This window comes from Pristis pectinata, chromosome 31 (assembly GCF_009764475.1).
Source record: "Pristis pectinata isolate sPriPec2 chromosome 31, sPriPec2.1.pri, whole genome shotgun sequence".
NCBI lineage: Eukaryota > Metazoa > Chordata > Chondrichthyes > Rhinopristiformes > Pristidae > Pristis > Pristis pectinata.
Genome location: NC_067435.1, coordinates 10138312 through 10153113, shown reverse-complemented (window position 1 = coordinate 10153113; position 14802 = coordinate 10138312). Strand labels below are relative to the sequence as shown.

Genomic DNA, 14802 nt, shown 5'->3' with positions numbered 1-14802 from the left:
AACTTAGGTGAGTAACTGGAGTACGTCTTGTAACTGGAGCCACAGAGCAATGGAGGGCATGTTCACATGGTGGATGCGATGAAAATAATATCGAACTTCTGTACTGGAGCAGTAAAATAGAGACACACGAGACAGCAGAGGTTGGAACCTGGAGCAAGATAAAAACAAGCTGCTGGAGGAACTCAGCGGGTCAGGCAGCATTTATGGAGGGAAATGGACATTTCCCTCCACAGATGCTGCCTGACCTGCTGGCTTCCTCCAGCAGCTCGGGTTTTGAACTTCTGCACACTGTATCGATGTTTGTAAGCTGGGGTGTGCAAGCGGCTCTTCTGTAACTCCATCCATCTCTGTTTTCAGGTCGGTTTGTTCCCTGCCAATTACGTAGAGGAAGATTATTCAGACTACTGCTATTGAAGTACTTTTGTCCCTGTGGTCGTTTATGGAAACATCCTCCCTGGATACAAAGATGATGCTACATCGCGACAGAGGTTCTTCTGTGTGGTTGTCCTCATCCAGAGTATTACAATGCCCTAACTATCTAAAGTGTATTAACCTCCAGTCCCTTTGCGAAGCTATAGACAAAAACTATGAAAATTGGGCTCTGTAATGTTCCACAGCCACATCCTTGTAGTCTTGGACTAAAAAAAAATTCACTGTTCTTTTGACTGCAGAACATTTTGATCTTTCTGTATTTATTAATACAGCATAAAAATATCTTCAACAAATCTTTGCTTCTTTTCATGTGAAAGTTTTGAGGTCAAAGAACACACTGTCTTGGGGAAAAGATAAGGATTTGTTTTCAATAACACCTTCTGAGCCCTCAACTATCCCAAAGGGGATTACAGATACTTTTGAAATGTAGTCACTGTTATGATAGGCTTTACATATTTAAAGGATTCTTTAGATATAGTACTTGGCCTTGGTGCCTAATAAATGAGCCCCATGAACTTAGTAATGGGGACAGCAGTCTGCATAGGTTGGGCACTATAATATTCAGCACTGACAGGGTTGCACTTTAGCCCAGCACAGTACTGTGAAATTCACGGCATCCGGTTTATACACAACAAGCTCCCAGAAATAACAAGGTGATAATGAACAAGCAATCTACTTTTGTGTTGGTGGCTACTTAATGCAGAGAATCCTTATTGAGTCAAGGGTGATCCCTTCTTGCTGTTCCATGGTGTAAAACAAGTGTTTCTTCAATGTTTACAAGGGGCCAGCATTGAACTTCTGTTGGTTGTACAAGAATCCAACTCAGGGGTTCAATAAATGATGATGGATCAGAATTTCTTATGGTTATCCCAACTTGAGACGAGAGATGACAATGACTTCATGTAATGCCTGATCCAACCTTTGACCCCATCTCTAAGTTATGAGCATAACTCCATGTACTCACAGCTGCCCTGGTGGTGACCTGGAGATTTACAACTTTTATTGACCAAACATGAAGCCAATTCTTGACTGCAGCCTCTGTCTCAGTGGTTAACCTCCCAGCATCATCTAGTGGTGACCAGGTGGCTGTCACTGCTCCCTGACTACCACATCTGTGTAGCTGAGAGGTCTACACTGTGCGGAGAAGGTGAATAGGCACAGGGAGCAGAGCTGCAGTTAGTGCAGCACTGAATGGAGTCCCATAATGCGCATAGAACTACAAAAATCTATAGAATCACCACCCTCAATAAAAGTCTGGAGCATCTGCAGATCAAGAGTAGAATGGAGCCAACAAGCAGTGGAGAGACATGGACAGTTGCTATCAGGATATTCAACTGCAGGAGTTGTCATTACCATGCCTGATCTTGTCCTTACCATATTTCCTTATGACATAGGAGTTTGCTTGGTCTACCAATTCTGTCTTACAGATAATCCCATTCCCCACCAATTTTCCCTGTAACCTACTCTCCCTAGACTCCCTTCAATTCCTCCCAGATTCTACCACTCACTACCATGTAAAAATATGCTATTGAGATTAGCCATTTCCAAAGCCAAGGGCATGCAATGTGTGAACACATCCTTGGTGTCTTTTATCATTGTTTAATATGTTAACAATGGCCACCCAGATGCACGGATGATAAATAAACTTCTGGGTGTCACTTGTGGGAAGAGGAAACCGTGCACGGAATCCAACTCTAGTAGGGCATTTCAACAAGACAACAAAGAAACCAAGAACATTGGACTTCAGAGACACAAGAGACTGCAGATGCTGGAATCTGGAGTAACACACAAAGGAGCTGAAGGAACTCAGCAGGTCAGGCAGCATCCATGGAGGGAAATGGACAGTCGACGTTTTGGCTTGAGACCCTTCCTCAGGATCCAAAATGTCAAGTGTTCAAAAACGTTGGACTTGTTGGGTAGACATTAATCTTGGCTAGTCTCAGGAAACCTTCATCAGGTGAGGCAGGATCTGTGGAAAGAGACCTGAAACATTAACTCTGTTTCTCTCTCCACAGATGCTGCCTGACCTGCTGAGTGCTTCCAGCATTTTCTGTTCTTATTTCAGATTTGCAGCATCTGCAGTCTTTTTAATTTTCATTTAAAGGAAATCTGCTTGTTAAAGGATCTTTCACAGTTGTTAGGGCACTGATCAACACTTCTAGAGGAACTAACACCAACCTCAGATCCCAGTCTTATTACCTGGTCAATGACCCCACAAACTTAACAGCGGGACCATCAGATAACATAGATTGAGTACTTCAAAAATCAGAATCAGGTTTATTATCACTGACTTATATGACATGAAATTTGTTGTTTTGCTGCAGCAGTACAGCGCAAAGACATAAAAAATTATGAATTAGAAAATAAATAAATAGTGCAAAAAAAATAGGAAAAATAAGGTAGTGTTCATGGACTGTTCAGAAATCTGATGACGGAGGGGAAGAAGCTGTTCATGAATTGTGGAGTGTGGGTCTTCAGGCTTCTGTACCTCCTCCCCGATGGTAGTAATGAGAACAGGGCATGTCCTGGATGGTGATAGATGCCGCCTTCTTGAGGCACCGCCTCTTGAAGATGTCCTTGATGGTGGGGAGGGTTGTGCCCATGATGCAGCTGGCTGAGTCTACAACCCTCTGCAGCCTCTTGCGATCCTGTACATTGGAGCATCTGTACCAGGCTGTGATGTAACCAGTCAGAATGCTCCCCACCGTACATCTATAGAAATTTGCAAGAGTCTTTGGTGACATACCAAATCTCCTAAACTCCTAACAAAGTACAGCCGCTGGTGTGCCTTCTTTGTGACTGTGTCAATGTGTTGGCCCAGGACAGATCCTCAGAGATGTTGACACCCAGGAACCTGCTGATCCCTCAGTGAGGACTGATGTGTGTTCTCTCGACTTCCCCTTCCTGAAGTCCGCAATCAATTCCTTGGTCTTGCTGACGTTGAGTGTGAAGTTGTTGTTGTGACACCACTCAGCCAGCTGATATATCTCACTCCTGTACGCCTCCTACTTCATACTTCATGGTATAATGATCATTGTGTAGTTCACCTTTGATTACTGTATTTGTGTGTTAAGTCTGGATACAATTGTTTGGAATAAATCATATGACAGCAGGGTTCGGAGAATTCCTCTCCCAGATCCATGGTTCCCGTGAAAGGGTGGTCTTGCTTTTCATAAAGGTAATGGGAGCAGTTTACCGGATTCATGGATACAGCACCGTGGCCCCAGCTGAGTTACTGTCTATGCTTCCTCATTTTCAAGAACCTTTGAACTACGGCACACTGCAGTCCCTTGAATGAGTCACAATTTATTGGTGATGCCACCGTGGACCAGAAAATAATGAGCCTGAGGGTGACATGATCAGCATTGATCCCTGGGGAATCCCACTAGTTACACCTTATGAGATTTTCATATTTCTAAACAGGTATTAAAATCGGAGTAAATAGGAAAAAAACTACTTCAATCTTCAAATTTGGGAAGCAAATTTGGATTTTGTACAAGAATAAAATCTTGGGAGTCTCAGAAGGACAGGAAGGAATGTTAAAGCAAGCACAAGGGACTGGTTGACTCTACGCTTGCTTTAAGACCTTGTGATATATTCTTGGAGGGGCAGTGTGGTGCAGCTAGTAGTGTTGCTGCCTCACAGTTCCAGCGACCCAGGTTTAATCCCAATCTCCAGTGCTGTCTGTGTGGAGTTTGCAGGTTCTCTTTGTGAATATTTATCTTCTTGGCATTTTCTCTGTTACTGGTGTTGGTCTATAATTCCCTGTTTCCTCTTTTCCTCCTTAAGTAATGTGGTTAAATTTACTACCTTCCAATCAGTGGAAACCATTCAATGATCAACAGAACTTGGACAGAAATTCAACCACCTTGTCCATAGCCACCTCCTCCAAAACCCTACAGTGCTGGTCATCAGCACTTGGGTACTGATTACCTTTCAATCTCTTTTATTTCTCCAATTATATGCTTTTACTAATGCTAATTTATTTAAGCTGTTCACTCATTAGACTTCTCGTCCATCACTACATCTGGGAGATTTCCGATATCATCTTCCATTAAGACAGACGCAAAATATTTAATTATTATTTAATTTTTCTGCCATTGTCTTGATTCACAAAATAATTTCTTATGTTTGAAGGTTTAAGGGACCCACATTAATTCAGCTAATCTATACATATCCGTATTAAGATCTTGGGTGGCAAGATATGTTGGTCTTTCACCTCTCTGCTGTAGGAAACTGGGTTGACTTGTAACCTTAGGTGCTCCCAAGTGAAGTCTGATTGTCCGGCTGTGACCATGTGGGTTTCCCCTGGGTGCTCCAGTTTCTTCCCACATCCTACAATGCTGGGTGATAGGTTAAATGGCTATTGTAAATTACCTCTAGTGGCAGAAGAATCAGGAGAAGGGTGGGTTGAGGGTAGTCAATGAGTATGTGAGGGAATGAGACTTAATGGGCTGAATGGCCTCCTGTGCAGTGAGAAACATGAAATGTTATAGTCTGTTTCTGTGTTTGTTTTTGCTTAATCTTGTATTCGACTTCCCCTTTCCTGATTACTGCTTTGGTTTCCCTTTGCTGAATTCTGAAATTTTCCAAGCGCAGGTTTATTGTATCTTGGTAACATTAAGCCTTTCTCATTAACTTCCCTTGACTGCCCCAACAGCACCTCCTTTCTTGCTGTTTTCTCTATTTACCTCAAAGGATATATTATTTGCAAACTGTATTGATACTTTCATTGAGTCATAGAGTTATGCAGCACAGGAACAGGCCCTTCAGCCCAACTCATCCATACCGATCAATTTACCTACCTGAGCTAGTCCCAATTGCCTGCGTTTGGCAGATATCCCTCTAAATCTTTCCGATCCATCAATCTGTCTAAATGTCTCTTAAACATTGCAATTGTACCTATCTCTACCACTTCCTCTGGAAGCTTGTTCCATATACCCACCACCCTCTGTGTTGTGCTACAGTTGCCTTTTAAATCTTTCCCCTCTCATCTTAAACCTTTGTCCTCTTTAGATTCCCCCACTATGGGAAAAAGGCTGTGACTGTTTACCTTATCTGTACCCTTCATGATTTTATAAACCTCGATAAGGTCACCCCTTGGCCTCGTACGCTCCAGGTAAAACCATTGCAGCCTGTCCAGTCTCTCCTTATAACTCAAGCCCACCAGTCCTGGCAATATCTTTATGAATATCTTCTGCACCCTCTCCAACTTAATCACATCCTTCCTGTAGTATTGCGACCATAACTCCACACAATATTCCAGGTGGGGTCTCACCAACGTCCTATACTCCCCTACTATTATAATCAATCTCCCTGGCAGTAAGCAGTTCCATTAGTGTTCTAAGTTACTTGTTATTAAGTTAAATTTTAAATTTTATTTTTAAATTTTAAATTTTAAAATTTTATTTACAGCGTGGTAACAGGCCCTTTCGGCCCAACGAGTCCACACCGCCCATTTTAAACCCAAATTAACCTACCCGTATGTCTTTGCAATGTGGGAGGAAACTGGAGCACCCGGAGGAAACCCATGCAGACACGGGAGAACGTACAAACTCCTTACAGACAGCGATGGGAATCGAGCCACGATTGTTAGCACTGTAATAGCGTCACACTAACCACTACACTACCGTGCCGTGCACTAGTATCATGCACTAGGACACCCAGATCCCTCTGCATCTCAGAGCTCCACCTTCCCTCACCTTTTAGACTATATGTTTCTTCTCTATTTTTCTGCTAACGTGGACAATTTCACCTTTTCCCACATTATTTCTCTGGTCTTTTTGCCCACTCATTTAATCTAGCCATATCCGTCATCATAGGGAGGTCCTCCTCATAGATTACTTCCTTTGTGTAATCAATTTATATAAATGTTTTGAACGGAAGCACCTATACCCATGGTGCCTTCATCCAAGTCATTTATATAAATTGTAAAAGGTTAATGCCCCAGTACTAATCTCTGTGGCACATCACTCATCACATCTTGACAGCAAGAGAAACAAATATTACATAGAACATAACAGCACAGTACAGGCCCTTCAGCCCACAATGTTGTGCCGACATTTTATCCTGCTCTAAGATCTACCTAACTCTTCCCTCCCACATAGCCCTCCATTTCTCTATCATTCATGAGCCTATCTAGGAGTCTCTTAAATGTCCCTAATGTATCTGCCCCGACCACCTCTGCCGGCAGTGCATTCCACGCACTCATATTTACCCACTCTTTATTTCCTATTAACCCCCAGCCAATCTTCTATCCATACAAATACATTACCTCTGACATCACGAGATTCTATTTTCCTCAATGATATAATACTTTACCATATGCCTTTTGGAAATCTACGTATGGTACATCTACTGGTTCCCCTTTATCCACAGCACGTCACTTCTTCAAAGAACTCCAATAAATTGGTCAAATGTAATTTCCCTTCCACAAAAGCACGTTGACTTTGCTTGATTACTTGACAATAATGTTTTTAATAGCTTTTAACATGTTCCCAATGACAGATGTTAAACTGACACCAGTGTCTGCACTTTGGCACGTTCCTGGTCTCATCACCAAAAGGAGGGAAGACAGCTCTGACCAAACCCCATACTCATGCCAGGGCTGGGAATATGTGCAGTGCTAGTATGGGAAAAGTAGGGGAAAATCCTCCAAAAATAAGGCACTGTCCCTTTAAATGTTTCTGCCTTTGTTTTAAACCTGGAGCAATTTTGACAAAAGTAACAGTGTGAAGATTTCTTGTGGATCTCACTCAATGTGTCCCCTTTAGAAGCTCCTAATGTGGATGAGGTCCTACACTTCCACACTTTTGTTCTTTAACTGTGCTACAAGAAACAGAGAAAAACATTCAAGGGGTCTCTATTAAAGAGGCAGCACCCTCCAGTTAGGGAAATTTCACAACTTTCTAATTGCTACAGCAAGAACATATTTAACTCATAGTAAACCAATATCGACTATAAAATGACTCAAAAACTTCTATGTCAGCCGTAACAAGAGCTGCTGCCTCACTGCTTCAGAGACCTGAGTTCAATCTTGACCTCCAGTGCTGTCTGTGTGAAGTTTGCACATTTTCTCTGTGATCATGTTCATTTCACCTGGGTTCTGGTTTCTGCCCACATCCGAAGGGTGTGCCGGTAGGTTAAATGGCCACTGTAAATTACCCCGTAGTGTAGGCAGGTGGTAAAAAGAATCAAAGAGGTGTTGATGAGCTTGTGAGCAAGAATAAGTTCAAACAGTTTTGAGAATATATTGAAAGGAATACATCCTCAAACAGCAGTTAATCAGGGAGACTTCTGGCTATATTACTTTGTTGAAGGCTGCTTGGCCTCCTGGATTTTAATCACACAGCTGTCGGTACTGATGCCAAAAACCATAATAGCCAATAGGATCATTTAACGGTGCAGAAAATAAAAAAAAGAATTGCAGATGCTGGAAATCTGAAATCAGTCCCAATCATCACTAACCAACCCAGAAACAATTACCAGTGTGAATTAATGCGCACAAAATGACGTTTGTGTGTGATTTATACATTAAAAAACATGGTCCAATTTTTAAGCTGAAGAAATTTACCACATAAAACAAGGACATTTAGCCCAACTGAAAAAAAAGCTGTTAAAAGTAATCTGACTTGCCAAGTCTGCTTTCTTTTGTTTACAGAAAGTGGGGATCAAAGGTTACACCAGAATTTATTGCCCATCCTGAATTATTCTTGATCTGATTGGCTTGCTCTAAGGACAAGGGATCAATGATGTTGCTGTGGTCTGGAGTCATGTACAAGCCATATGAGGCAAACGATTCTCTTCCCTGTAGAGCCAGATGGTTTGTCAAATAACAATCGGGTAGCTTTACTGTTATCAACACAAGGTTTTCACAGTGAGTTATTTAATTAACTTTAAGTTCCCAAGCTGTGAAGATGGGATATTGTAGATTCATACAACATGGAAGCAGACCCTACAAGTCCACACTAATCCAACTCAGAACTCATTTTATTCTCCCCACATCCTCATCATTTCCCCTGGATTCCACCACCCATATATACACAAGGGGCAATTTACAGGGGCCACTTAACCTATCAACCCACACATTCAGCATCATCGTGTTTTTCATCTAGATTCCAGCATCTGCAGTCCCCTGTTTCTCCACTTTCTTCAGGACACTGGTGTTAGTCATGTGATCAACATGGCCTACCCATTGGATTCACCTATTTCATTGTTTTAAAGTAATAGTCACTCCTTTCACCCAAAACCCATTTTCTGGCTGACTCAGTGGTGTGTAATGAACTAAAGCATTGCTCCATAACTCTGGGACCCAAACTTGCTTCAGCACGGGGTGGCAGGATCTAAAGGCCCCTCTCTTTTCCAATCATTATTTGAAGCAAACAACGCTCACCTTGCACCCTGTAACACTTACCACTTGAGAAACATGGGCAAACCTGCCAGGGTCCCAATCAAGGTCAGCAGGCCAATCCCACAATGCACTCTAGGAGACTCATCAATTTGAGAAGTCCCACCCTCTATGATGATGTCACAGATAACTGACATGGAAACCATGGCAGCACACACAGCTGGGTCCCTTTTCTGGGGTATGGAGAGCCTCACACCACTTCCACCCCATCTAGGGTACAGTTGAGAGATTATACCAAAGGATTCCATGTTAAGCGTCTGAAAGAGTTCAAAAATATTTTTTAAGTGTTTAAAAAGAAGTCATGGCCAAGTTCAAATTTCTGACCAAGGGGCTTTGACCTGAAATGTTAAATCTGTTCCTCTTTCCATAGACACTGCCTGGCCTGCTGAGTGTTTCCAGCATTTCCTGTTTTTATTTCAGGTTTCCAGCATCTGCAGTTTGGTTGATTTTCTAACTTCATTTAATTGTTTGTCGCAGATGCATCGTTAGAATCAGAATCAGTATCAGGTTTATCATCACTGACATATGTTGTGAAATTTGTTGTTTTGCAGCAGCAGTACAGTGCAAGACATAAAGATGTAAACATTACTATAAGTTACAAAAATAAATAAATAGTACAAAAGAGGAATAACGAGGTAGTGTTCATGGGTTCATGGACCTTTCAGAAATCTGATAGCGGTGGAGAGGAAGCTGTTCCTGAAACGTTGACCGTGGGTCTTCAGACTCCTGTACCTCCTCCCCAATGGTAGTAACGTGAAGAGGACATGTCCTGGGTGGTGAGGGTCCTTAATGATGGTTGCCACCTTTTTCGTGCCCGTGATGGAGCTGGCTGAATCTACAACCCTCTGCAGCCTCTTTCGATAATTTGGGCAAACAGTGATATGAGCACACAGTAATTACAAAGTTCACATACTCCTCATCCCACCAACACCTTCCCTATTCCCAACATTACCTCGTGTCCCAGACTGAGCCAGAGACTTGAAGAACATCCAGGAGGTCTCCAACCAGCCAAGAGTGCAGCAGTGTCATAAAAACCTCGACAGAGCTGGACAATAGACTATCGGGGGTCTAACTGTTGATGCAAAGGGTGGAGATCCCATGGCAAGGGATTGGCCTCAGCGTGGGAGGGGTGGTCAGAGGGCAATCAGTAAGCCACTCTGCCAGTCCAACCATCTTCCAATTGGGAATAAAGGTAAGTCCGAAGGTTACGCCAGTAACTGGTGATCGGAGGGTTAGACAATCCAGTCATTTCTACATGCTAATGAGATTTTCTTCAAGAAGGCAAGTCCATAGATTCAAAGAGTCATACAGCATGGAAACAGGCCCTTTGGGCCAACTCGTCCATGCTGACCAAGATTCCTATCTAAACTAATCCAATTTGCCACCCATCCAGGTCATTCTCTCTTCTCTCCTCTTCCATCGGGTAGAAGATACAGGAGCCTGAGGGCACGTACCACCAGGCTTAAGGACAGCTTCTACCCCACTGTGAGAAGACTATTGAACAGTTCCCTTATACAATGAGATGGACTATGACCTCACAATCTACTTTGTTGTGACCTTGCACCCTATTGCACTGCACTTTCTCTGTAGCTGTGACACTTTACTCTGTACTGTTATTGTTTACCTGTACTATATCAATGGACTCCGTACCATCTCAATGTAACTGCACTGTGTAATGAATTGACCTGTACGATCGGTATGCAAGACAAGTTTTTCACTGTACCTCGGTACAAGTGACAATAATAAACCAATACCAATACATACTTCATCTCATCCAAAGGGGAAAAAATAGAGAGTACTAGAAACGCTCAACAGGTCAGGCAGCATCAATGGGAGGTGAAACAGAGTTAACATTTCAGGTCCGAGACTCTTCATTAGAATTTTCTGGAATAAAAATCTAATATCAGAAACTGCGACATTGAAGTGAAGGATTGTTGAAGACCAATTTGATTTGTTGACATCTTCTAGGGAAGAAGATAGTTTGCCCTTACTCAGTGTGGTCTACATGTGACTCCAAAGCAAGCAATGTAGCTGACTGCCCTCAGGAAACCACTTATTCAAGGTCACTTAGTCACCCCACATCCTATGAATAAAATTAAAAAGTGAAGCATAACCTATGGTGGCATTTGAAATCTAAATTAGTATTGCAGTGTTAACATTTTATGTTATGGCATCCAATGTAAGAAGACCATGTATTTCCCTTTTAAGAATATTGTGTATAGTTTGGAACAGGAGGTAATAAGAAAGCAGCATGATGTCTCCATGTTCCTGAGCAGCAACGTGCGTGTTTAACCACTAATACAGTTTACAGTTACATTCTTCCATTGAATAATCAGCACATTTTCCCTTAATCTTAATATCGATGCAAACATTGAAGTAACCTGGGATTATAATCTAATGATAAATCAGCTTCATTTTACAGACAGCATCCACGTAAAACAAAGATATCATCACTCACATCTGATAAAGAGATCGTGCAATCCACCCACTGGTCCCCACGTCACACAAAAGGTCAAGAAAACACCTGCGAAAATTTGGGAAATCTGTGCAGTGCTTGAAAGCTATAAACTACCCTGGAGACCTCAGTGATTTATACTAAGCATTCCTATCTACCCTGTCACCTTCTCAGTTAACCTGAAGTGATCCCTGATCAGAGAAACTCATTCAGCCCCCCCCACCACCACCACCACCACCCCCCTTGCTACTCATGATTACTTAAACCCACTGAATAGGGATGTTAATCAAGTTCCTCCAAGATGTTTATCTGAGGTTCAAGAATAACATTGAGTCTCTAATTTGTTTATTGCTAGTTTAGTCCACATTTGGTTGTCCTCAAACAGTTCAGGGATTACTATTGGCTGCTTCTTATTGTAACGATGGAAGAACCTTTTCATTTCCATTTATTGAGTTGCTGCAAAGCTTTCCAGACACTTCACATAAACCACTGCAAATACCATCACTAATCTCGTAGCTGCCTCACTTAGATGAAGTCTGTTTTATTGAAAAGGTCCCTGTTCTACACTGCAAGTAACCATCAGACAGTAGTTGACTCTTCCCCTGAGATCCCAGATGCATTACAATAATTCAAGTATTGATGATTTTTCTCCAAAAGTGCCTTGTATGCAGAGAAAACACACAGTGCCTCTGTAATTATCAGTACCATCCTGACATTGATCATTACTTGGGAGCTAGAGGTGAGACGAGTAAATCTCTCCTGAATGAGAACAAACCTTTGAAACTTTTTGAGCGTACTCACAGATAGTGCCTTTAGATTGGCTTATTAATAAATTTTGTGATGAAATACCATCCTAATCAAAGGAGATGAGCAATTTAACACAACAAAGTAGACAAGAGGACAGTCAAAACACTGGAATATATTGCCTGAATGGTCGCTGGATGTAGATTTGTTTGAACATTGCAAAAGGGAATCAGTCAGACGGGAAAAATGAAGAGGATGGTGGAAAGTGGGACTAATCAGATAGCTCATTCGAAGAGCCAGCATGGGTATATTGAGCTGAATGGCTCCTTTCTGCATTATGCGATTTTCTAATTGAGCTCTTCACCGTATCTCGCATTTTCACACAGAGGAGAGAAATGCTTTATTTGTGAAATGGATACACCATTAAATTCCATTTTCAGAAACTGTACACTGTGGATTTGTTAGTGTTTACAAATAAAAATGGATTTTCTCCCTACTTTCTTTGGGACAATTTTATTCCAGGTTATAAAATATCTTTGCACCTTATTAAGAAAAAGGAACTTATTTCATTTTTTGCCAACCGTGTGCTTACAATTATTAATTTGCTTTCAAATCCATTTCTAGTTCAGATAGATATTCTGTATAGTGAATGCAATTAAACTGAAGTCATAAATCAAACTGAGTTTTGTTAAATTCTGGATCATCCAACATTGCTTTACTCATTCTTGAGATCCTTTAATTAAAGCTTGTTGCAATGTAATGAACCAGCTGAAGTTAATGATTCTGCGCTAGAACGAGATTTACATGGTAAATGTAGGCAGACAGTTGTGCAAATATGCTATGACAGTAAATAAATGCATCTTAAACCAAGAAGGCATGACTGATTGAGATTCAGCTCTCGAAATCAGAGTGTTTTAGATTTATATGCATTTCTGTATGATCTGCACATAAGAAAAAGGAGTAAACCATTCAGCCCCTCATGCGTGCTCCACCCTTCAACGAGAAGATGCCTAATCCAATCTTGGCCTCATCTCCACTTCCCTGTCTATTCCCCATAACCCTTGAACCCTCACCCTCATTTAGATCAAAAACCTGCCTAACTCAGCCTTGAATGTCTCAGTGATTCAGCCTCCATAACGTTAAGGTTCAGATAATTCCTAAGAGTCACGGCTCTTTGAGAGAACTGAGAGAAATTCCTCCTCATTTCCATCTTAACCCCTTATGCTGTAACTGTGTCCTCCATTCTAAAATCTTCCATTCTCTCAGTATATGAAGTACCCACGTTAAGCCCTTGTAGAAGAATTGTATCCTGAAATATTCAGAATAATGGAAGGTCCAACCTAAATTGCAATATTGCAAATGTGGAACGCACTGCCTGCAGAGGTTGTGGGGGCAGATACATTAGGGACATTTAAGAGACTCATAGATAGCCACATGAATGATGGAGAAATGGAGGGCTATGTGGGAGGGAAGGGTTAGATAGATATTAGAGCAGGATAAAATGTCGGCACAACATTGTGGGCCGAAGGGCCTGTACTGTGCTGTAAATGTTCTATGTTCTCTGTTCTAAAACAATAGTTACTTAGGTAAAATGGTCCATAGGCATGATTTAAGTGATTTTTAATGAAACTGCTGAAACTGTTTTTCTCCCAGAAACAAATATACCTGCAGACTTATGGAAATTAGCACAATTAAATATTACTTCTCTAGAATTCTGTCTGACCTTGTCATTTTTCAGCTATAATTTTTTGAGGTTTATCCAACAACTTAAGTGGGCCCTTCATTATGAGTTGACCAGCCTCTGTGATGGTGAGCTTGAGAAAATCCAAACAGATAAGGAAGAAGATTAGAAATCTGATTTCAACTGAGTCATAGAGAGGTACAGCACAGAGCAGGTCCTTCAGCCCACTGAGTTTGTGCTGACCACCAAGCTCCCAATCCTACACTATTCCCTATTTTGTAATTCTCCCAACATTCCCATCAACTTCCCCCCAAATTCTATTACTCGCCTACACTCTAGGGGAAATTTAGTGGCTGATTAACTTACCAACCCGCACATCTTTGGGATGTGGGGAGAAACCAGAGCACCTGGAGGAAACCCACATTGTCACAGGGAGAATGTGCAAAGTCCACTCAGGCATCACTGGAGGTCAGGATTGAACCCGGGTCACTGGAGCTGTGAGACAACAGCTCCACCAGCTGCATCATTGTGCTTCCCCAGACAAGGCAAATTTATTTTAATGCAAATTCTTTTCATGGAGAAACTCTTCGAGTTAGGTAATGATTTATTATTCACATTTGTGTTATAAGTAGCTTATTTCTTTTTCTTTTAATAGAGCTTTACATGATTTATGAAAGGCACGGTGTTCCTGGAAAACAATTCATTAAACAAAATTACTTTAATTGAAAAGGCTGGGCAAAATACATTATAGGTATACACTGTACCAAATGCCTACACAGATAACAGCCCGCTGTTATAATAAGAAATAGCTTCATAAATCAAAGTACCTACTCTAGTCAATGGCATCATAATGAAAATTTGCAAATAGATTATTCATTTGTCAAAGAATAATAGCGACACAGCAGGTAGTGCTGCTGTCTCACAGCTCAGTGACAGAGTTCGATCCCGACCTTGGCGCTGTCTGGTGGAGTTTGCTCATGCCAAAGACATGTTGGGTGCTAGGTTAATTGGATACTGCAAATTGCCCCTAAGATGGAGGAGATGGGAGTTGATGGGTATGTGAAAGCTAATAGGTGGCTGGAA

The 14802-nt window shown here is 41.6% G+C and overlaps 1 protein-coding gene across 1 annotated transcript in view; it reads left to right on the top strand.

Moving 5' to 3' along the window:
- LOC127584928 (proto-oncogene vav-like) overlaps positions 1 to 721 on the top strand; it is a 125773-nt gene extending 125052 nt beyond the window's left edge. Inside the window, exon 27 of the mRNA XM_052041947.1 lies at positions 358 to 721. Within this exon, the coding sequence (XP_051897907.1) occupies positions 358 to 414 (57 nt within the window). The 3' untranslated portion in view covers positions 415 to 721. The remainder of the gene's footprint in view (positions 1 to 357) is intronic.
- The last annotated feature ends 14081 nt before the right edge of the window (positions 722 to 14802 follow it).